General features: G+C 43.1%; 8 protein-coding genes across 8 annotated transcripts; 2 read left to right on the plus strand and 6 right to left on the minus strand.

Annotated features, from left to right (window-relative positions):
- Positions 1-121: 121 nt before the first annotated feature.
- EAF01_000217 (uncharacterized protein) lies at positions 122-1,764 on the minus strand (the record flags this gene model as incomplete). The annotated part of the gene is made up of 2 exons (XM_038908467.1): positions 122-147; positions 180-1,764. 2 exons carry the CDS (start codon positions 1,762-1,764, stop codon positions 122-124), a joined length of 1,611 nt encoding a protein of 536 aa, XP_038775373.1.
- A 1,523-nt stretch (positions 1,765-3,287) lies between these two features.
- Positions 3,288-3,545, minus strand: EAF01_000218 (uncharacterized protein; the record flags this gene model as incomplete). The annotated part of the gene is made up of 2 exons (XM_038908468.1): positions 3,288-3,482; positions 3,531-3,545. 2 exons carry the CDS (start codon positions 3,543-3,545, stop codon positions 3,288-3,290), a joined length of 210 nt encoding a protein of 69 aa, XP_038775374.1.
- A 283-nt stretch (positions 3,546-3,828) lies between these two features.
- On the minus strand, positions 3,829-5,856 carry EAF01_000219 (uncharacterized protein; the record flags this gene model as incomplete). The annotated part of the gene is made up of 1 exon (XM_038908469.1): positions 3,829-5,856. The coding sequence occupies one exon, from the start codon at positions 5,854-5,856 to the stop codon at positions 3,829-3,831; it is 2,028 nt and encodes a 675-aa protein (XP_038775375.1).
- Positions 5,857-6,861: 1,005 nt separating this feature from the next.
- EAF01_000220 (uncharacterized protein) lies at positions 6,862-7,785 on the plus strand (the record flags this gene model as incomplete). The annotated part of the gene is made up of 2 exons (XM_038908470.1): positions 6,862-6,903; positions 6,961-7,785. 2 exons carry the CDS (start codon positions 6,862-6,864, stop codon positions 7,783-7,785), a joined length of 867 nt encoding a protein of 288 aa, XP_038775376.1.
- A 338-nt stretch (positions 7,786-8,123) lies between these two features.
- On the minus strand, positions 8,124-11,650 carry EAF01_000221 (uncharacterized protein). The gene is made up of 2 exons (XM_038908471.1): positions 10,607-11,650; positions 8,124-10,549 (listed from the first exon to the last, which is right to left on the minus strand). The coding sequence occupies exons 1-2, from the start codon at positions 11,125-11,127 to the stop codon at positions 8,446-8,448; spliced, it is 2,625 nt and encodes an 874-aa protein (XP_038775377.1). The 5' UTR covers positions 11,128-11,650; the 3' UTR covers positions 8,124-8,445.
- A 1,317-nt stretch (positions 11,651-12,967) lies between these two features.
- EAF01_000222 (uncharacterized protein) lies at positions 12,968-13,988 on the minus strand (the record flags this gene model as incomplete). Its single annotated transcript, XM_038908472.1, has 2 exons — positions 12,968-13,569; positions 13,622-13,988. 2 exons carry the CDS (start codon positions 13,986-13,988, stop codon positions 12,968-12,970), a joined length of 969 nt encoding a protein of 322 aa, XP_038775378.1.
- Positions 13,989-14,216: 228 nt separating this feature from the next.
- On the minus strand, positions 14,217-16,598 carry EAF01_000223 (uncharacterized protein). The gene is made up of 4 exons (XM_038908473.1): positions 16,177-16,598; positions 15,947-16,056; positions 15,712-15,898; positions 14,217-15,526 (listed from the first exon to the last, which is right to left on the minus strand). Exons 1-4 carry the CDS (start codon positions 16,384-16,386, stop codon positions 15,059-15,061), a joined length of 975 nt encoding a protein of 324 aa, XP_038775379.1. The 5' UTR covers positions 16,387-16,598; the 3' UTR covers positions 14,217-15,058.
- An 830-nt stretch (positions 16,599-17,428) lies between these two features.
- On the plus strand, positions 17,429-20,027 carry EAF01_000224 (uncharacterized protein; the record flags this gene model as incomplete). The annotated part of the gene is made up of 7 exons (XM_038908474.1): positions 17,429-17,745; positions 17,804-17,892; positions 18,069-18,545; positions 18,601-19,139; positions 19,195-19,394; positions 19,456-19,837; positions 19,899-20,027. The coding sequence occupies 7 exons, from the start codon at positions 17,429-17,431 to the stop codon at positions 20,025-20,027; spliced, it is 2,133 nt and encodes a 710-aa protein (XP_038775380.1).
- Between the last annotated feature and the right edge of the window lie 275 nt (positions 20,028-20,302).

The following is a 20,302-nucleotide window of genomic DNA, read 5'->3' on the forward strand; positions in this document are numbered from 1 at the left end:
GTGAGCCATACTATGCTACAGACAGTACTCCAACCTAGCTATCCAGAAGTGCAGTCTACTTGAAGTCCTAGAAGATGACTTTGCATTGCTTTCTCCCACTTTTTAGAACGTTATGTTCATATCAAAGCCATTCCGATGTTCGTCCGTCTATTTAAAAAAGCAATTAGTAGTGTGCATACCAGAATCCCTCATGAACATTGGTAACCAACCTGGTGTCTGATCCATAATCCCAACGACTAGTATTTGCTTCTTCAATTCCCTTCTCCTCCTCTCTTTCTTATTGACTTTCAATTTTACCTTCTCTACCACTTCATGAATATGCTCATTACCTTTCTGTATCACGTCTGGGGCCCCTTTAATCCCCATAAATCCTGATTTCTTCGGCATGGGCGTATCTGGGCCCATCGCACTCCTACTAGCATTGGAAATTATTTCATTGCTCGCTGTTGGCGACATCTTCGTGCTTCCAGATAGCCGTTTTAAAGCACCCGATAACATTTCCCCTGATGACACTGTTGGGCCGGTCGCTTTTGGAGAATCCGGTATCATGTTAGTTGAGAGAAATGGAAATGGACTCTTCAGTGGGCGTAGACCACTTGAAAAATTTCTCTTTCGAGGTTTATTCGATTCTGGTATTATTATGTTCGGCGGTACCATGGATGATGTATGTGAGACTGCAGAGGGTCTATGCAAACTCTGCTGCTCTTCGCTACCCAAAAATGGAGCAACCGGGGTTCGTGGCTCCCAATTATCTGGGCTTTCACAAAAATAGCTTTGTCGACTTCTCTTTGTTGGCAATGAGAGTGGTGGTGGCATTAATGCGACATCATCGTTATGAGACTTATGCCTGAGTGGATATTCGCGCCCAGTCAGATGTTCGTACTGCACTTCTTGATCTATCAAGTCCTCGAGACCACTAGTGCATGCCAGATCTTGACTAGTATTGAGATCTAAATGACCTTGCATAAACCTTGATACTCGTTCTTTATATTCTGACGATATGACTAATGATCTCGGTGACGACGTGGCCCGGCTTGATGGATTACTAGGCATGTAGTTGGAGAAGTACGAGCTTCCCTCATCCCGCTGCATCGGAAAAACAGGAGCAGAACCGATAGTTTGGTTATGGTGAGCCATGTGGAAATTGACATTATCATCTTGACTGTAAATGCTACCAGAACTGTCAGAGTTATCTGTAGCTAACGATGACTGTCGACTTTTCCCTTCTCTTATTTCCATAGTTGGATCGTAGCCCGTTCTCTGCATCACCTTCGTTGCCGATTTTGTCAAGGGTGGTTCGGGAGGTGGAGGCAATGTACTAGTTTCAGGCGAAGAGTGAATTCTCGCCACTCTTCGAACACCTCCGCTTTTCTCAATATCATCATCGTGATTTGTTGAGATAGAAAGATCCATCGAGGGTTTTTGAACAGGATCTCCATACTCATTCAACCTCCCGTCGAGCCTCCTACTCCCCCTACCCAATTTCTTCTCTAAAACCCCAGGAATTGCTGGTAGTGGATCCCTATTGAAGCGCAACTTATCTCCCGTAGTTTGACTATGTTTCAATTGAGGCCGCTTCATAGTTTCCAAGCCACTCAAAGAAGCAGATGTATGACCCCACTGTGCCCATGGACCTAATTTTGCATGCGCGCTTGTTTCTAGTTGAGATTGAGATTTTGAATGCGAAAGAGAATGTCTATCTGTTAAAGGAATCGGTGGCAATGTAGCCCGAAACTGCTCCTCAGATGGCGATTGGTACGCCATGAATTATAACACCGAAAACGAACGCAAACGGAGTGGTCAATCTTGATTAGAGGAAAGTGGCATAAGCGCTTTCCGAAATATGTATCCTGTCCACTTGACTAGTAGGAGATTTACACAGACAAAGAAGGAGAACGACCTACGCTTGACGAAGGATAGAAGAGGAAATATTCTGGAATGAAATAAAAGCACGGATCTGTCGGGGTTGAGATTTTCTCCAAAAGAAAGCAAAAATTTGGTTTGTGGTATGCAGATTTTGGTATGATTCTTTGATGCGCGAGTCTTGAGAAACAAAGAATCATGTCAGCAATGCCACGCTGCCGAGCTGCCGAGAGCCAATTTGACTCTTTAAAAAGTTATGCCATCAATTGGGAAATTCCGATTACTCATCATTTAAGAAGAATGTTGGAGCATGCATGCTATGGGAATAAGTATACCGAGTCAAAAAGAAAGATATACGAGTAGAAACTGGCAATGACAAGATAGAGTCATAGTACGCGGCAACGGACGAAAATAGAGGAAATCTATCGAGACCTCAAGATCTAATAGCGTAGTATTGGTCTTTACAACTTGCAAGGTCGATTTGTGCGAAACAATTTCGTACTCCTATTCTACAGAATATGGCTATTTCTTTCATCCCCCCATTGAGAAAACGCCAAGACGCTACACCTATTATATCTTGGAATCTGAAGTAAAAACATGACAATCTCTAGCCAGTAACTGTATTGGAAACATATATTTTATATTTTGCAAAGGAGTAAAAATCAGAAACATCTTGTTTACGATCTCTTCAAACGTGTATTCTTCGATATGGTAGTGCTAATTCTAGGTCATGCCAAGCCATCTAGACGTTCAGTAGCTCCACATATTAATTCGTAAACGCTTCCAAACTTCCAAAATTGAGAGTTAACCCAATCTTCTCCTACTTTTTTTTTTCTCAAAATCTATAATTCAATCATTTGTCAGACAATAAATCATCACATCGACCCTTTTTAAAGTTTTTTTTTAAATGCCCCTGCACAACAATGTCATACATCCCCAACAGTAATCTCACAGACGATATTACCGCTATCAGAAATATCTTGCAGCAAGAGTTTAATACAGGGAAAGGAGTCAGTCATAGTGTGTAGTCATTTCCGGGCGCAGTACCTATTACCAGTGCTCTTGATGAGATGAGCATTACTGAGAGAACAAAAAGAGGGAAAGCTCGCAGGGTAGTGAAACTAGCTTTCTTATATGTGCGTTTATGGTTCCGAAAGGTACTAGTATCCAGAAAATCACTAGTTAGAAATGCTATGATAATATTGTGAAAATGAATGTTTTGGTTTGAAATCTACAAGGTGGACTGTAAACACTAATAGTGATTATCAGGAAAGTTTGCTCCCAGCAAGAAACGCTAGACAGAAATACTACCATGATCTTAATGATACAATGGCTAGAGATTACAAGTCCAAGCTAAAACTACAAAGTATAGCTAACTCCCCAACAAAAGCTACTTCGACTGCCCGTTTAGTGATCCCATCAATCTATTTGATATGTGAAGATGATCGGGGGACTCCATTATCTTTGCAGGAAATTCTGATAGCTGAAGTGCAAACATCACGAAGAGTTATGAATGACGAGCGAGTGTGCTGCGGACAAACTTCCTTCTTCCAGAGCCCGGGCTGTACAGCTGGTTTCTTAAGACGAGCTGCAGGTGAGGAGTTTGGTACTGCTGAGACCTGGATTAGTTTGGTTCTCAAACTTGCTCAATACTCAGGGAAACTTACAATACTGCGGCTCATAATAAAATCAAAATACGAAGGCTTAATAAGTGAAAAGGTTCGACGATCGAATATCGGCTAATCGCGTAGTCTGGCTTGTCTTTACAGAAACATTCGATCTTATCCCTGAGACAGAATGTCCTCATCGTATTGTTACTATCAATGTAGTTGTTTCTGTGCAAGGAAGCCCATTTGGGTCAACATAGATATGTTGTTCCACATTCTACCGAGGTATGGTGATCATGATGGTCGCAATATACCCGATGGTATATCATCATCACGCAGATTGCTCGAAAATCTTCATTTACTTTGTAACAGAGCTCTTGCCTTCATTGCTTTTCTTGACACGTTTGTTGGCCTCTTCAACAATGGAACTGAGTTTACCTTCCGGAATTTGGAACTTTAGCTTTTCAGCAAAGTAACTGATATCATGGCTCGAAAATGGGTAATGTATCTTTTCAACAACGGTAATGACATCCTCTGGCGAGTTTGGTAAATTTAGCTTTTCAAGTACAGACTTCAAATATTGCATGTCGGGATTAAGATCGCCTTTTGGAATTTGTGGTCCCTTATTAGAGTCTGAGCTTCTAGTCTCTGAGCCGAGTCCATATTTTGCAATTCCTGCTCCCTGAACAGACTTTGAGCTGTTAGCTATGGCACCAGGAGGGATATTTGTAGTTTCGAATCCCTGCTTGAACCTTGGTTCCTTGACCTGGGTACTCGGTTCACTTTTTGTAACTTGTAGTTCTTGCTTGGACCTTGATCTTCTAGTACTACCAGAACGGATACCAGCCCGTGTAATCAATGGGTTTTGACTAGATGCAGAACTTTCAGCCTCGAGACCAAGTTGAACTCTCCGGAGAGACTTCGGGCCTTCATTTTTGGAACCGTGACCGCCTTCTGGAACAGCTGTATCTGTAGTTTCCTGTCTTGCCTCGACGTCACGCTCCCACAACTTTCGCAGAAGTTCCCGAAGAAAAAATTTGTTGTCTTCAGCGAGAAAATGCGTGCTGTAATCCCATTCCCACAAGTCCAAATGCTCAAGCTTGATATGACCGGAGCCTATCTTTTCCAGGTTGTTAGATATGGTGAGCATAGCAGAATTTGGTATGACGGATTCACGGTCGCTGAAGGTATTCTCTGGGTACATATCCCATACTAAATTACGCCACTGCTTAAGCACACGCTGGCACGCTTCGACAGTATCATTTGAGGCTCCACCGGGAAGGTTATAATTATCGTTTTCAATACCTCTTTTTTCATCTTGAAGCTTGAGCCACACTGCAACCAGTGTATTTCCAAGCGATGATAAAGAATTATCCCTTAGATATTGGTCACGCTTATCCCATTCACCCAAGTCCAGCTCTCCAAGTCCGATTTCGCTACTACACAATCTTCTCAGGTTCTGAGATATGGTCACTATGGCAGAGTCTGGGATGACGCATTGCAAACTGATGTCCTCGCGGTTACCATCTTTTGGTAATGTCTCCCATATGTTCTGACGCCATAGCAAGAGAGCCTTATTACATGAAGCAACTGTGTAATCAAAGGTCATGTAGTCTTGTATCCAATCTATCACCAATTTTCTCACATCTAGTTGCTCCCTCGACGCATGTTTGATTGTGGAAAGTTTTGCTCTTTCGAAGAACGCGCTGTAATTATCGATATATTCCTTCGCAATCTCAGGTATAGAATCATCATCTAGCTCAGGTGCGCTAAGCAGTGAGAATATCATCAAAAGAACATCTTTCAAAGAATACTCCGGAAGCCATTCGGTTGTAATACTGGGGATGCGGAGATCTTCGTCTGCACTGATATTCGGATGATGAATCTGAGTCAAAAAGCGCACTTTCATAGGCCGTTGAGGGTATGAAACAGGGAAAAAAATGTGCAGAAAGAAGATACCTCCAGCGTACGGGCTCTCAGAAGGCCCTTCAATGCAGGCGATTGCATTTGTGAGGTCCACAACAGATCCAAACCCACTAACTCTACTACTATAAAGAGAAGCTGGACAGACACTAAGATAAGGAGTTGTATCGTCGGAATGAACAGCATCGTATTGTAAGCATAAATTCCTGGTGCGATTGTATGGATCCTTTTCCCTACTAACCATCAGCACACTGAGTGGCGTTTGTTTGAAGTGAGATCGGATGGCTCGATAGGTAAGATTCTTATGTCTTTCCCGAATCTTCGATAACTTCTCACCACAGGGTGGAGTTATTTTGGTATCAGGACTAGAATTGTATGTAGACGTAGACTTGGACTGCTCATTCAAACCGGGTTCTTCCTTGAAGTCAACCCAAGGCTCGAAGATATTGGGATCCTCTGCCATATTGACTTCAAGTTAGTATGACTAACCAAGTTCGTAGGCGACAATCTTTTTTGTACAAACAAGAACGCCAAGTTGAAGTTTTGTATGCTTGCTTCCAAAAATCAAAGCAGAATTAACAAGTCAAAAGACCGACTGAGGAGATATCGAATACTTCTTCCACAAATCTAATATGATATGAATTGTAAGGGGTGAAGATTATGGGATGAGTGAAGGAAAATGCAACGAGACGAGTAAATAAAGATCAATGCCATTCTGGAATATTTTGGGGGAGGTACTAAGGATTTCAGATCTTAAGTAACAGAATAGGAAACTATTGTCATGAATGAATGGTAGATGATATTACATAGGTAAGAGCTAGGTAGACTATAAGTTCCTAGTACTCGCAAGCGAGCAAGAGCTTTGGGAGCTCGTCATTCCACTATCCCTGATCGGTTCTAGCATATATTCTTCTATCAATCGACAACAACAGGATAAACAAAACAACCAACTTATTTTCTGTTCAAATTGTTGGACTTCTTCTTCCACAAGATGTAAGAGAGCTACCGGAAGAAGATGGGAAGAAAAATATTTTGATACATGCGGAATCACGCTCTTACCCCCCTGTCCCTGTTACGACTGGAGAATGTCAACGTGTGGCCCAGCAAGACTCAGTGAGCTTCGAAAGGAAGAAAAAAATGAAGGAAAAAAATACCATCGGACCATCACACCAGTCGACGACAAGTATTCACGACTAAAGAACATGATAATCATCCGGCCAAGAGCGATGCACTTTATGCCTCCAAGCATGCTGATTCTTGGACGTTGATGAATCGGAACACTCAGTGGTGTGATTTCATCAGCCCATACTCTGCACAACCAGAGATGACCAGTTGCGAGAAAGATATTGTATAAAAGCTCAAGAAAAAGATCCCAAGTTCTGTTTTCTATCTCAAATTTTCTTATTGTATTCTCATAAGCGTTCATTATTGTATTCATCGCATTTACTCAAATCACGGTTTTCCCATCATGCCATTCGACACAACCATCAAAAAAGTCGCTATAGCTGGCGTTAGTCCCCCTTTCCCACTTCCCTTCTCCCCAACCCTCTCAACTAACAAACCCCAGGCATCCGGCCCCATCGGCCAAGCAATTCTCACCGAGCTCCTCAAATCACAACTCTTCGACATCACCATCCTCACCCGAGATCCCACAACCCACCAAACACCCTTCTCACCCTCACTCCAAGTCCTCCAAGTCGACTACAGCTCTCTCCCCTCTCTAACCCACGCCCTCACTAAACAAGACGCGCTAATCTCCGTCCTCTCTCCCAGCGCCATCCCCACCCAAAAACTCCTCATAGACGCCTGCATTCAAGCCCACGTGCACCGTTTCCTCCCCTCAGAATACAGCTATGATTTCTGTTCCCCTACCATCCACCAACTCTCCCCCAACAAGCCACTCTTCACCCAAAAAATCGCCATCGAAGAATACCTCAAAGAACAAGCCACCCACACCTCTCTAAGCTACACCCTCCTCTTCAGCAACCCCATCCTCGAACTCTCCTTGAAAAACAACCTCTTCTTCAACTTCCAAAACCGCACCGCGATCCTCAATCCCCAATTCAAAACCGTCCCCATCTCCCTCACCACTCTTCCCAGTTTGTCGAAAGCCGTCCGGAGAATCCTCACTCACCCGCGCGAAACGGCAAATCGACCTATCCGCATCAAAGACATCGATATCTCTCATGAAAAACTTGTATCAATCGCTCAATCCCTCACACCCAGTCAAGATTGGGATATCCGCACCGATGTGAACTCAGATTTAGACTCAAGTTTTAATTTCGGAGGCAATTTTGAGCGCGTGCACAATAGTATTTTTGGAATCAAGGAGATGACGCTAGAAGAATTGGAGGAATTGGTAAGAGTGACTTGTGGAGTGGAAAAGTTATGACGAGTCTCTCTTGTGCTATGTTAGTTGGAAAGACCATAGGCGTTGAGGACGGCGTTATGGAAGCTGTCTGAATATACTGTTACTATACTGAAAACAAATTTATCTCTTCGCATAATCCTCTTTCCTAGTGATCCATTGTGGTAGTAACTATCCAGTGACGACAGAAATTCTTCTTGATGCCCATCTGGGAACTCTGTTTCTCACACTGCAGATTCACATCATGAGTCTCAAGCAAGTAGATCTCCCTACTCCATCTAGTACTGTCATCATGATGGCTTTCAACCACGTAATCAATCAATCACGAATAGTTCACATACCAACAAATGAGAACACTTCCATCTGGAACCAAAGGCTACATTTGAATCATTAATTTGGCAAAGTATACTACGTGATCATTACGTCCGTTCAACTCATGTTAAACTCCCCTCCCCCCTACCCAGATCCAACCCAGTCTCACCTCATCCCATCCTCGTGAAAATATCACCTTCCCCTCTGATTCACCGCAAGAAAAGCATACTCGAAATAGAGAAACGAAAGGGTATATCGCAGATGGATTACACTCCTGCAATGCAATGCGACCTTTCCTATGATTAACAAAGAAAAATTAAATAAAAAAGACGTTATGAGAGCGTATCCTGAAACATCTGTAGCAGCAGTTTCCTAAAAAGCGTCTTCAAAAGGACAATCAATACTGTCATGTCCGTCCCGTTCACATACACCGCACCATTTATCCATATTAATTACTCCACTTTCCTTTCCTGGGGCAGCTCCTGGTTCCATGAGGTTGGGAATAGTTTTGATAGGCGATGCATCAGGCGATTTCTTGGCTGGCGCTAACGGTGCTGGCTTGTATTCTTCTTGGGATGGTTTGGGTGATAATTTGAGCCCCTCCATGACAACATCCTTTCCTGTACGTTGTTGTTTAGGAGACTCATCCTTAGAATTGCTGCTGTTACCATTAGGACCAAACATCGGGCAATGTAGGACATCATGACCTGAGGTTTCGCACAATTCACAGAAATCCTCGGCTGCAGAGGAGTAGCTGTCATTCTCAGGCGTTGTCTCCAGATTGTTGCGGTGAGCATCTGAGGTTCCACGTTCTCGCCAGCTTGCAACCGTGCTCTTAGTATCTTGGAGAGAGTTTCTATCCTGAGTCATAGTTCCACTGGTCATGGCGCTAGTACGATGCGTAGTAGGATTGCTAACACTTCCCCTTCGTAGTACCTCTAGCTCGCGCTCCATCTGTTCTTCTTTATTGCCTTTGCTTTCTACTAGAGCACGGAGCTCACTCACTTCCCGTTCTAGCTTTTCCCGGATACGACGCTCTTCCTCAGAAACTGAAGCGCTTTCAGTATGGCTTCGAGTGAGTCCAGGTCGTAGAATGTTTGGTGTTGTGCCCTGATCCGAGAAATTCCCATCAGGTATGGCATCTCTACTGAGCGAGTGGATGATGGCTTTCAATCCACGAATTTCGTCATCTCTTTGCGCAATCTCTTTGGAATGTGTTCCCGCATTTGCATTCGCAGGAGAATTTGCGTTACTGAGAGCTTCGGCAGTTTTCTCTCGCTCGCGGCGGAGTTCGGATCGAGTTCTTTCAACCTCTCCACGCAAGAACTCAACTTCACCCCGGGCTTCGGCTTCACCCCGTCGTGCATCTTCAAGACCTTCCTCGAGCTCCTGAACGAGCTCCTCTAGCTGTTTCAGCTGTACAGCAACGTGCTTTACATCATGACTATTCTCGTGCATTGTATCGAGCTCCATTACGAGAGCTCGCATGCGCTCATCATATACTCGCTCGGTTTCCGCACCAGCCATTTCGAGCGTGTCTATCGTGCTTCTGAAATCAGCTCGATGCTGATCAAACTCGGCAGTCAACATGGCGATTTTGTCGTTCTTTTCGCGTATTATTGCTCTCAACTGTGTTGCGTCTTTATCATCCACACTTCCCCGACTAAGTCTACCACTTGCATCCTCATCATTATTCTCCATCAATGATTGTGCTTCGCTGAGAGTCTTCTCCATGTCTTCTATAATAGAAGCCTGCTCTTTGATTTCCCTGTCTCGATCTTCTAACAGACTTCTCAATCGCTCAAATTCGTCGTCAGTAGCCCGGGAGGTTGTACGCGATGCGGATCTTGATACAGGACGTAATTTGGCATTAAAGGAAGAGACTGAGCCTACGCTTCCGTTCGTTGCTGTACGCGCGATCTCTGCAGGCGGTGTCTCTTCATCACTGTAATTCATCGAGTTCATTGGTGCAGGTCTATTACCCGTTCCAAGCGCGGAAACACTTCGTGCAGGTACTGGTGTTTTCATGCCATTTCGGGGGGTGTAATCAACTTTCTTACTTGGATCTCTAGAATCTTGTGTTCCTCTAATGCTCTGTCCAAAGTTTGCCTGTGCAGGGCTTGCATATCGAGATGTAACTCTTTGTGCAGGAGTATTCAATGATGGGTTACCATTGGGTGCTCTTCGAACTGGTGACTCTGGTCTTGACATAGTAGGTGTAGCCATGGATGGTCGTGTCTTTTGGACATATGGGTTTGCTGCTCTGCCTGGGCCAACAGATTGACTGAACTTTGGTAACGAAGGTGTTGGTTGACCATTTAATTCTGATCCTAATCTTCCAGCCCTATTGCCCATCGATGGAGAAGCCGGTGAAAGAGGAAATGAATCATCGTGCGAAGGAGTGCTACGTCTTTTCGCCCTGTTAACTGGAAGAAAAATTCCAGCACCGTCGATTGTTGTGTTGAAGTAGTGAATTCTGCATCGAACATCAATCAGTTCATTGCTTTTAGACGTAAATGCTTGAATGCCTTACCCGTCAACATCTCCATTGTTTTTCCCTTTCGAAGCAAACATTTCACTCAATTCTACTCCAGCAAAGACACCCTTTTTGCCTTGCACACTGCCAACAAATTTGACAATACCATACATGTTACCTGGTACATCGACTATATCACCAACCTCTAGTTCCTCCGGGCCACCGCCACCTCGAGCAGGTGTGTATGGGGGCATGTTGCCTACTGTTGGCATATCCTCATCAAAAACTGTAGAAAGAGGGTATCTCTTACTTGCATCTGGGATTGTCGCAAGTGAGTTCGAGGTAAGGGAAGCTAGTGAGACTTGTCGAGACGGTTGCGACCTAGGATTATTTAAGGCAAACCCTTGACCGTTATTGGAAGGATATGCAGGAACAGGTGTAGCTCCTGAAGCTTGTAATAATGCCAAATTATAGGAGGCGTTGAGATTGGGTGTTGATTTGGTGCTTAAAATTCCATTTTTGACGAAAGTCGATTTTTTGGGTGACCTTTTTGGTGTTGAGATTCGTGTGGTAGACATTGGTACCAATCCACTCAAAATACTCCCTATTATTGTTTTTCTGTACAACACCCCTCACAATTCACCAGTGTGAGCCAATCAACGTTCTCGATTGTCTGATAAAAGCCCCTATACAATTAACTTTTACTTTTGTCTCTCAAAATAAAGCCGAGTGAATGTTCAATTCGAGTTTGCACAATGAAAGGTTGGGATAAATTATTTTAAGATGATTTGTCGTCCTTTTCACTGATTGATGTCCACGGTCGTTACTAAGAATTGCAAGGTAATGCTAGATAAAACAATAGGAAGAAGGCTTATGAATGAACTTGTGGGGAGAGGAGAGGTGAGGGATATGGAAGGTACGTAGAAGTTATCTCCTTCACCTATAGCTAGTAGAAGAAGACTAGGGAATGGCAGATGGCAGGAGAGAGAGGAAAGCAAAGGGCAGATGCAAATGCAGTCTGCGGGAGAGATCAACGTTGGTACATATGTTTGTTTATGGGCATATTGATCCGACCCCTGTAAGAGAAGGGAAGTATCATGGTGAACTTGAGAGTGGAAGAAGATCAAAGTCAACATTCAATACGGAAATGTAGCCAATGGCATCAGTGGGCATCAATGTAATCAAATTGTGGTTCCTCATTCCTTGTTCTGTAAGATCATTCTACCGTTTCCTATGGAAGCATAGTCTGGGCCCCCATCATGAAGCTTCTGCAGGTGTATATTACATACCTATCCGATCTCATCCACTATTCCTATTCTACTTGAAAGGACATGATGCAGCTGTCCTCCATCATGGTTAATTAGATGATCCAGCGAAACGCCTCATGGTTCTTCTTTAAGCTTCACTTGTTTGTCTACACTGGGTGATTCTATATTGCCCGCATGCAAAGGATCTCCTATAGTATCTTTCAGTGATCAACGCTTTTGCTAATATGTCTCTCATGAACTGATAAATTTGATTAAATCTACCAGCAATTCGAGATATCTCTGCCTATCGGAATGTGTGGGGATCTTAATATAGATACGAGTGTTGTGTCTCTAGGCACCTAATATTGAAATCAACCTTCACAGGAAGTACACATCATACCCACTGTTTAGATGCCTCGTAATGAGTGAATAAAGCACAGACAAGCTTCAAGGGCTCAGTATTCTATTGACTACGACATCAATAATATAGAAATTCACAGTTCTGGAGAATCTTCCATTTCGTTGCTTGTCCAACATTGTTTTGATGTCAGGATGACCCCTCCCTGGTCCTTGCAATCGATGCAGGTACAGATAGTTACAGACAGGTACGGGTAAGCATCATGATAGTCCGTCATCTGAGTAGTCCGTCATCTGAGCTCCAAGCTCTGAGCTGAGTGTTTTGTATCATGTAAAGTGCACTAGGAATCTAGGTCATCACTCAGTTTGTAAATGTTGTTATTATATTAAATAAGAATTTTGATTTTCTTGTAACTGAAAGCTTACCAATTGTCTGTCTATAATACCTTTCAACTTCAACGTCAGGATATCTGAAAGCTTCACCCTTGCTAACCTTAATCTAGGCAGGCAATTGTAGGAGCTCAAAATTTCAGCCCTCAAAGAGATGGGTGCCGTAATATCAATATCGTAGTTCTTTGACTCCATAGTAAACGCTATATAGACACTACTTGAAAACTTATATTTTCTATAGCTATTATCCAGGTCAGTGAGTTATTTGTATAGAAACCACAAGAGCGGGGTGGTATTATATCTTATTGTTCCAATGTATAACGTACCTCAGGGAATGACTACTTGGGTGTGTAGGTTGCTGAAACAAACTTTTTGATTTTGTCTGAAGTCGTTCTGTTTTTCTTCTTGCATGAAGATTTTCGGTTCATTCTATAGACCCCCTGGGTCTTTGTTGATTTTCATATATGTCGCCTCTTTCGAAGGGCCTTGTACCATCGTTCAGAACCATGGCCTCCCTATGGCGTCTTCTGAGGTAATCTTCTGCTGTAGTCTGATCCCTTGGTCTTCTCTCAGCATAATCGCTATCGAAATCCTCCATGTCTTGATCCTCAGTCTCTTCCATCGCGAGATGCCTTGCAGTTGAATCAGGACTTGCGGGTAGAAGTTTCGCTTCCTCTAACATTCTTCTGCCCCTTTCATCATGAAATAGTGGCACAATGACTCGATTCAAGCTCTTCTCTTTATTGAGTGAGTCCATAAAATTAATTGAACGTTCCTCTGTGGTTACACCCCAAGGCTCTTTCACCAACCAACGTTCTATAAACCCAGCGTTTAGAAGTTCCTGAACACCGTATTTGTAAATCAATTCGTATATTATCATGAGGCAGCTTTTCTCCGCCGTGTCGCGAAGGGGCCAGTTATCCCAATCTGGGTCGTATTCATGGTGCACGTAGTCCTCAACAGAATATTCCAAGCTTTTGACCAGTGCTTCATAAGTTTCGGGCTTGTGTATTCGTTTGACAGTCGCTAGAACAAGATGAGCTTAATGAAACGGGAAGTTGAGAGTAAAAATACATACAATTGTTCACAATTAAGATAAATGCTCGAACTGCTATCGCTCGTTTGCTGTAATCTGGTTGACTAATTTCATACAGTAGGCTGTTAATGGCGTGTTCGTTGTGCAGAGCACGTTCGCAGACAATGATTGACGCAGTCTCTTGAATTCCATAGTTTGGATTCTTGATCAACTTCTCCAATGTACTGAGTTTCAAAGAATCCTCGGTCTTCTGGTCGATAAAATGCGATTTGTTCTCGGGAGGTGGAATTGTGGCAGCTTCACGAAAATGAACGAGGCGATAACGCACAAAGGCCAAAACAGCACAAGTTGTAATTCCCAGCCCTAAAAATAACAACCGCTCCTGTCCTACTGGCGATAGCATCGCCATGTTTAATGAAACTACATTCAGTAACGAAAGTGGTTATGAAGGGATTTGTGATTTAATTTTGTTCAGAATTGTGAGCTACAAGGCTGACGAACGAAGGATAATTCTTGTGGGGCAGTCGCGCGTAGTACCGGCACTGTGGTATCGGATCATCCTCTGCGGGGTTTAAACTTCAGGGTTGGGTGTTCAGAAGCTCTACTACTGCGAAAAACATGACACTTGGGGAATTCAAAAAAGTATTCATCATGTCTGATCTGATAGTCTTCCTTCCATATTTGTTTCTTTTTTATACCCTCGCCAACCCATTTAACCTAAATAGATACACAAACCCGTCATTCGTCAACTCAAGCTTATAGAATATGATAGCCAAATACACGAATACTTCCTTCCTTAGGGGAATATAACTCAGTCGATGCTGAAAGAATTGTTGAAGATGCAGACTTGTATCTGGCTGCACTCACGATCTGTTCAAGCAATCAAAAGTCCGGACCAATGGCAACATGCGAATTCGACAGCTGCGACAAGAAATTGTAATCATGAAGGAGATCTTGTAGCAAAGCCCAGAGTCAACCAAAAAGATCAAGACTCGCTCTAGTGAGCAGATATTCAAACTAGCTTTTCCGCCGGGAGTTCACTGGTGAGTCGAAAGATGGTGACGCTTCAAATCCGCTCTCGCCTCGAAATAATCGCAAAGGGTCATGAGAAGAAGAGTGGAGAAATACGGGAAGGTTGTTCGCATTAGGAGGATTCACATACTCAAGATTGTACATTGTCTCATCAATAAATGACTTACTCCTGTTGGACAATCAGAATGTCACATCTCAAGGACTATTCCCACAATGCGGAGTACAGCAATTGTTTGTAAATCTTTAGATGTTCAAGTAAGTATGGGTTTTTGAGAGCACTGCAATTGTCGAAGTGAGTTTAGGGTTTCATGACATCCAGCCCAAGGTCTTGTATCGCCAGTATTTTGAGGCTTTCAAGACGCTATACACACGTTTAGTATATGGAAAAAGTGGCTATTAGAAGAATACCTAGTCATCCCACGTCTATTGTTATCCTAATAGAGCTCACTAGTTTTGCGGCATCTCCGCTACGCCATGGTGACCCGCACTCATCTCATACGTTCTACGATCTTCTAACTCCTCTCGTCTGCCCACACCTCCAATCCCATTTTTCTTCATTACCCCCCCGTAAGTATCCCCTTCATGAAATGCATTCGACTCCTGATATGTCAAACCTTCATTACTTCTAATCATTTCTCGTTTTAGTATGTCCTTCTTCTTCTTGGCTTTCATTATATAGAACACCCCCGCCGCAATCACAATCGATATCGCTACCGCGACACCTACGACTATCCCCGCAAATGCTCCACGACTTAATCTTTTACCACTATCCGTGTTGGAGTCGGCTTGGCTTGCAATTGAAGTTGTGTTCTCTGGGGCAGACCCTGTTGTGGTTGCTGTGGCCGTTGTACTATCACTTGGAGTGTCTGTCGTTAGCGATCCCAGTCCCAGGTTTTCTAATACCTTCTCGTCACACTGTAAGATATATGGGTCAGTATTGCGCATAGACGACAGGGTCTGAAGGAAATAGGGAGAAGGAGGTGCGAATGCTGTTCATGGGAAGTAAAGGGGGCATGTATAATAGAAAATAGAGGTAAAGTTGAGATCAGGGAACAGAAGTATGCAAGTAAAGCAAAGCAATTGGTGGATCGTAAACTCACCTCTCCTCCAGACTTTGCGCCGCAAGAGATTGTTCGTTTTGGAGCAGTTGTCGAGTTCACATTGTCATTTGCGGCAATCACATCATCAGGCAAAGAACCAGTCATGTTTGTAAGAGTAAACCGATCCGAGTAGGCTGTGATCCAAATTGATTCATTTGATGTCAGATAGGAGCGGTAACCGAAAAAGCTACTCTGTATTAGTAGGTGTTCTATGGGGAGGTAACGGGTATCTTACTATTTGTCTTCCAGGTTCGGACCTGAGCTGTTTCTGATATTCACGGGGGGGGACTGAGTTGTTGGATCGTTCATTTGGTATCCGGATAATTTGAATATATAAAGCTCAAACTATAAATGTATGTATTCAGCATCGCTCCGTCAATCCACTTCATTGATATGTTTTAGATTTCTCTTTTTCTTCCTTACAATATACACCGTATGTATGCATCCACGCGAAAACAAACTTACTGGAGCAGTATCATTTCCAGTGAAAAGAACAACTTCCCAACTCGAATCATCAAATTGTTCCAGCGTGGGCACTATCCCGCTATCACTCGCACGAATTTTATACGGTCCTGGGTCAACAACTTCTGCCATGGAAGGAGATTTGAAAATTATCTCGGCTCGACATACTGCTATTATCATTAACAGTAGCAAAAACCCTCGAAATGATACCATGATCGTGTCTTCGGCCAACAATTACTGAAAAACATACAAGAAAGAAACGCAGTGAAAGAAAGAGAAAACGAAGACGAAGATGAAATTGCGGATAGCAAATAGCACGCGAAACAACCAACAAGCATGGTTATATAAATAACTAACACCAGATAATCATAAGTCGCACTAATATGTAAGAAATGGTAATTGTAATTCTTGGAGGCCTAGGATAAATGGGGATCCCATCCAATTCTAGTCCTATTATCAGTTTTTGTGATTAAATCGCTACCAAGGGAAGCGATCCTGGAGACACTTGGCCCTCGGATGAGAGGATGAGATTCGTTGACGCGCACCGAGGAGGATGGGTTCCACGGCATAGAAAGGAATGGCTTAACTTGGTAAGGTTATGGATATGCAAACCTCAATGTAACCTTAATCCCTCAAATTGAATTGCAGTACGAAAACACAGAGAGACGCGAAAGGGCTAGAGCCGGACTGTATGTATAGTTTTCCTAGCAAGAAAGAATAACGTCCATAACTCGGAATAGGTCACTGAAGTACATTTGATGATTGATATTGACTGGTGGAAAATGGGTCTAATTGACTCCAACATAACCAAGTGGAGAGGTCCTTATCAACCTAGGTACGGCGCTTCAACAACGGATCCGTTGCCAAGGCCTTTGAAGCAAAATATAGGCAAGTCAATCCGTGGCGGAGATATAAGTATTCTACTACCTCGACTATCTAGTGCGTACGTAGCTGAGTTTGGAAAAGTAATCATGACATTTTTATATCAGAGAAGGATGAGATTGACTGTTGACAGAAGAAACATTTAAAGCTAAAATTGACTAAATTGATTGCAAGGCTAGTGTCGGATATCATTTGCGGGGTTTCTGTTGAGCTTGCCTCTAATATCACGTGCATGTTAATATGCAGCTCCATTGCGGTGTAAGAGTGGCCATATTGTCAACACTGGTTCAATTGAGAATTTGAACCATCAAACTATCGAACAATCAGACATTTCATTCTCTTCTGAAGCAGAATCAAGGCGAACAATCAAATCATGACTATCCGGTTTAATTCCTCCACTTTCACCCCCGAGGTGTTGATTTCCGCACCTCGGAGATCACCAGCAACACCAAACGCAGATGGTAAACTGGCATTGTATACTGTCTCAACGTATTCTTTCCAGTCTCATTCAAAGACTGCCAAAATTAATGTGTTAAATATTGGTACTGGGGAAAGTTCGACCCTGAGCGATAATGCGAATGATAGTGAGCCAGTGTGGCTGGGATGGAAGAACGAGGTAATATGGTTGAGAGCTGGAGAGAAGGGAGTGACACATTTGGTATTGGCCGATGCAGATGATTTACAAAAGAAGTAAATATGACTCAATATAGGTATCATTCATGAATGAACTTTGATTGACAGCTTGTAGGCCCAAAATTATCACGACTTTCGACGGTGGCATCTCAAACGTGAAACTTACAGCTCTTACCTCGGATGTTGTAGCTATAGCTGTTTCTGGTATGTACTATAGTTACTTGTTCTTTTTTCTTCTTCAAAATTTCCGAATGAGTTCGAGGTTCAAACTCCACGTGGATGATAGTTCGGTATTGCGGTTATGTTGGTCATATCGTCAGATACTGTCCACTCTTCAATATACTCTCGCTTCTAGTATAACTAATTCTCGCCTCTCCTAGGTTTGGCTACTCCATCCGGCAATTTATACAATGCTGAGACAGCTAAAAAGCCTCTGTCGACGGCTAAAACATACTCAAAGCTTTTTGTGAGAGAATGGGATGCATGGGTTACTGAAAACAAGAATGCGATCTGGTTTGCAACGATTACGAAAAGCAACGAATCTGGAGATATTAAAGTCTCTGGATTGGTGAATGCTTTGACAGGTCATAAAATATCTCTTGAGTCTCCAGTGCCACCATTTGGGGGAACTGGAGATTTCGATATTAGTAAAAACGGCTTAGTCTTCGTTGCTAAAGATCCCAAGATTGATCCAGCCAACTATACGAAGACTGATCTATACTACATTCCTCTGAAGACATTCACAGAGTCAGAGGCTCCAACGCCCCTGTTGGTAGAGACTGGTAACCTGAAAGGTTACAGTCAAGGGCCCGTGTGGTCGCCAGATGCTAAGTCTGTGATTTTCACAAGAATGAAGAGTATGTAACATATTTTTATATCTCTTTAAGCGAGCAATGTTCTAACTAAAACCAGGTATTCAGTACGAAAGTGATAAAACAAGACTTTTGTTGATACCTGATATTACTGACCTCACCAATGTCCAAGAATTCTTCGAAACAGAGGACGGAAATGGTGGATGGGACTTGAAACCTGAGGGTGTCACGTTCAGCAACGACGGAACTGAGATCTACGTGACAGCGGAAGAAGACGGCCGAGTAAAGTTGTTCAAGCTACCAGCTTCTCCACGCCATGCTACTAAATTACCCGAAGCTCTAACCAATAGCGGAACTATCACGGAAAAGCATGTTCTCCCAAGTGGTGAAATATTCCTTAGTGGAAGTTCCTTAATTGACAACAGCGTCTATTCAATTATTGATCCATCCAAGCCCTCAGAAAGATTCACAGTTTCATCCAGCTCAGATGACGGAAAAGCTTTTGGACTTTCGCAAAAGCAGGTTGATGAGTTCTGGTATGAAGGAGCTGGAGATTACAAAGTCCACGCTTGGGTATTCCGACCATCGAACTTCGATAAAAACAAGAAATATCCTCTTGCTTATCTCATCCATGGCGGAGTAAGTGACCCGATGTCTAACAATACATTTTGCAATCGACTAATCATAGAATTAGCCGCAAGGTGCTTGGAACGAAGGATGGAGCACGCGATGGAACCCCGCGGTCTTTGCCGAACAAGGCTATGTTGTAGTGACTCCGAACCCGACAGGAAGCACTGGCTATGGTATGGCATTGCAAGATGGCATCAAAGGTCAATGGGGTGGACGACCATACGAAGACCTTGTCAAAGGATTCGAATACATTGAAAAGAACCTGTAAGTTTTCAAAATATTCTCTGATCTCTCACATATTTCGATCAATATTAACACAATAAAGATCTTACGTCGATACCAGCCGTGCTGTAGCTTGTGGCGCCAGTTACGGCGGATACATGGTAAACTGGATCCAAGGTCACGATTTGGGCCGAAAGTTCAAAGCTCTCGTAACCCACGACGGTGTCTTCTCAACTCTAAACCAATACACATCCGACGAACTATTCTTCCCCCATCACGATTTCGAAGGTACAATCTGGGACAACCCTGAAGGATACGCAAAATGGAATCCTGCCAATCACATCGCTAATTGGGCAACCCCTCATCTAATCATCCACAATGATTTGGATTATCGATTGCCCATTTCAGAGGGACTTGCTCCATTCAACGTGTTGCAAACCCGTGGTGTAGAAAGTAGATTCTTGACCTTTCCGGATGAGAATCATGTAAGCCTCCCCCTGAGATACTCGGTTGCTTTAGTATAACGCTAATATTGTGTGTTCTTAGTGGGTACTGAAACCTGAAAATTCAAGAGTCTGGCATAAGGAGGTTTTCGACTGGATCAACAAATACAGTGGTATTACCAAGGAGAATGAGGAGTTGCGAAAGAGTCTTGAGAAATTGAGTGTAAATTAGTTCTCAGGTCGGACGGGGCCATGAATATATGGAGGCAATGAAGGCAAGATTGATTTTCAAAGGGGTGGAAGGATGAGTAGCATATGAATATAGTCGATAACAAGGCATGATAACAACGAAAAAATCATAACTTTACCAAGAGCAAACAATATGGAAAATGAATCTTATTCTTTTAACCTTCGATTTGGTATCTATATCATTTATGCATGATTTTCCTTCAGGTCCACAGAACCAAAGTGTACATCACTAACCAATCCACCCATTACATGGTAACA

This window comes from Botrytis porri, assembly GCF_014898465.1.
Source record: "Botrytis porri strain MUCL 3234 chromosome Unknown BPOR_001, whole genome shotgun sequence".
In the NCBI taxonomy this organism is placed as follows: Eukaryota; Fungi; Ascomycota; class Leotiomycetes; order Helotiales; family Sclerotiniaceae; genus Botrytis; species Botrytis porri.

Coding starts and splice junctions, on each gene's coding strand:
- EAF01_000223 (XM_038908473.1), bottom strand. CDS start 16,386: ATGGTATCATTTCGAGGGTTTTTGCTACTGTTAATGATAATAGCAGTA. Junction 15,899..15,946: donor CCGAACCTGGAAGACAAATA/GTAAGATACCCG, acceptor AATACAGAGTAG/CTTTTTCGGTTACCGCTCCT. Junction 15,527..15,711: donor GCGCAAAGTCTGGAGGAGAG/GTGAGTTTACGA, acceptor TATATCTTACAG/TGTGACGAGAAGGTATTAGA.
- EAF01_000221 (XM_038908471.1), bottom strand. CDS start 11,127: ATGTCTACCACACGAATCTCAACACCAAAAAGGTCACCCAAAAAATCG. Junction 10,550..10,606: donor AACAATGGAGATGTTGACGG/GTAAGGCATTCA, acceptor TGTTCGATGCAG/AATTCACTACTTCAACACAA.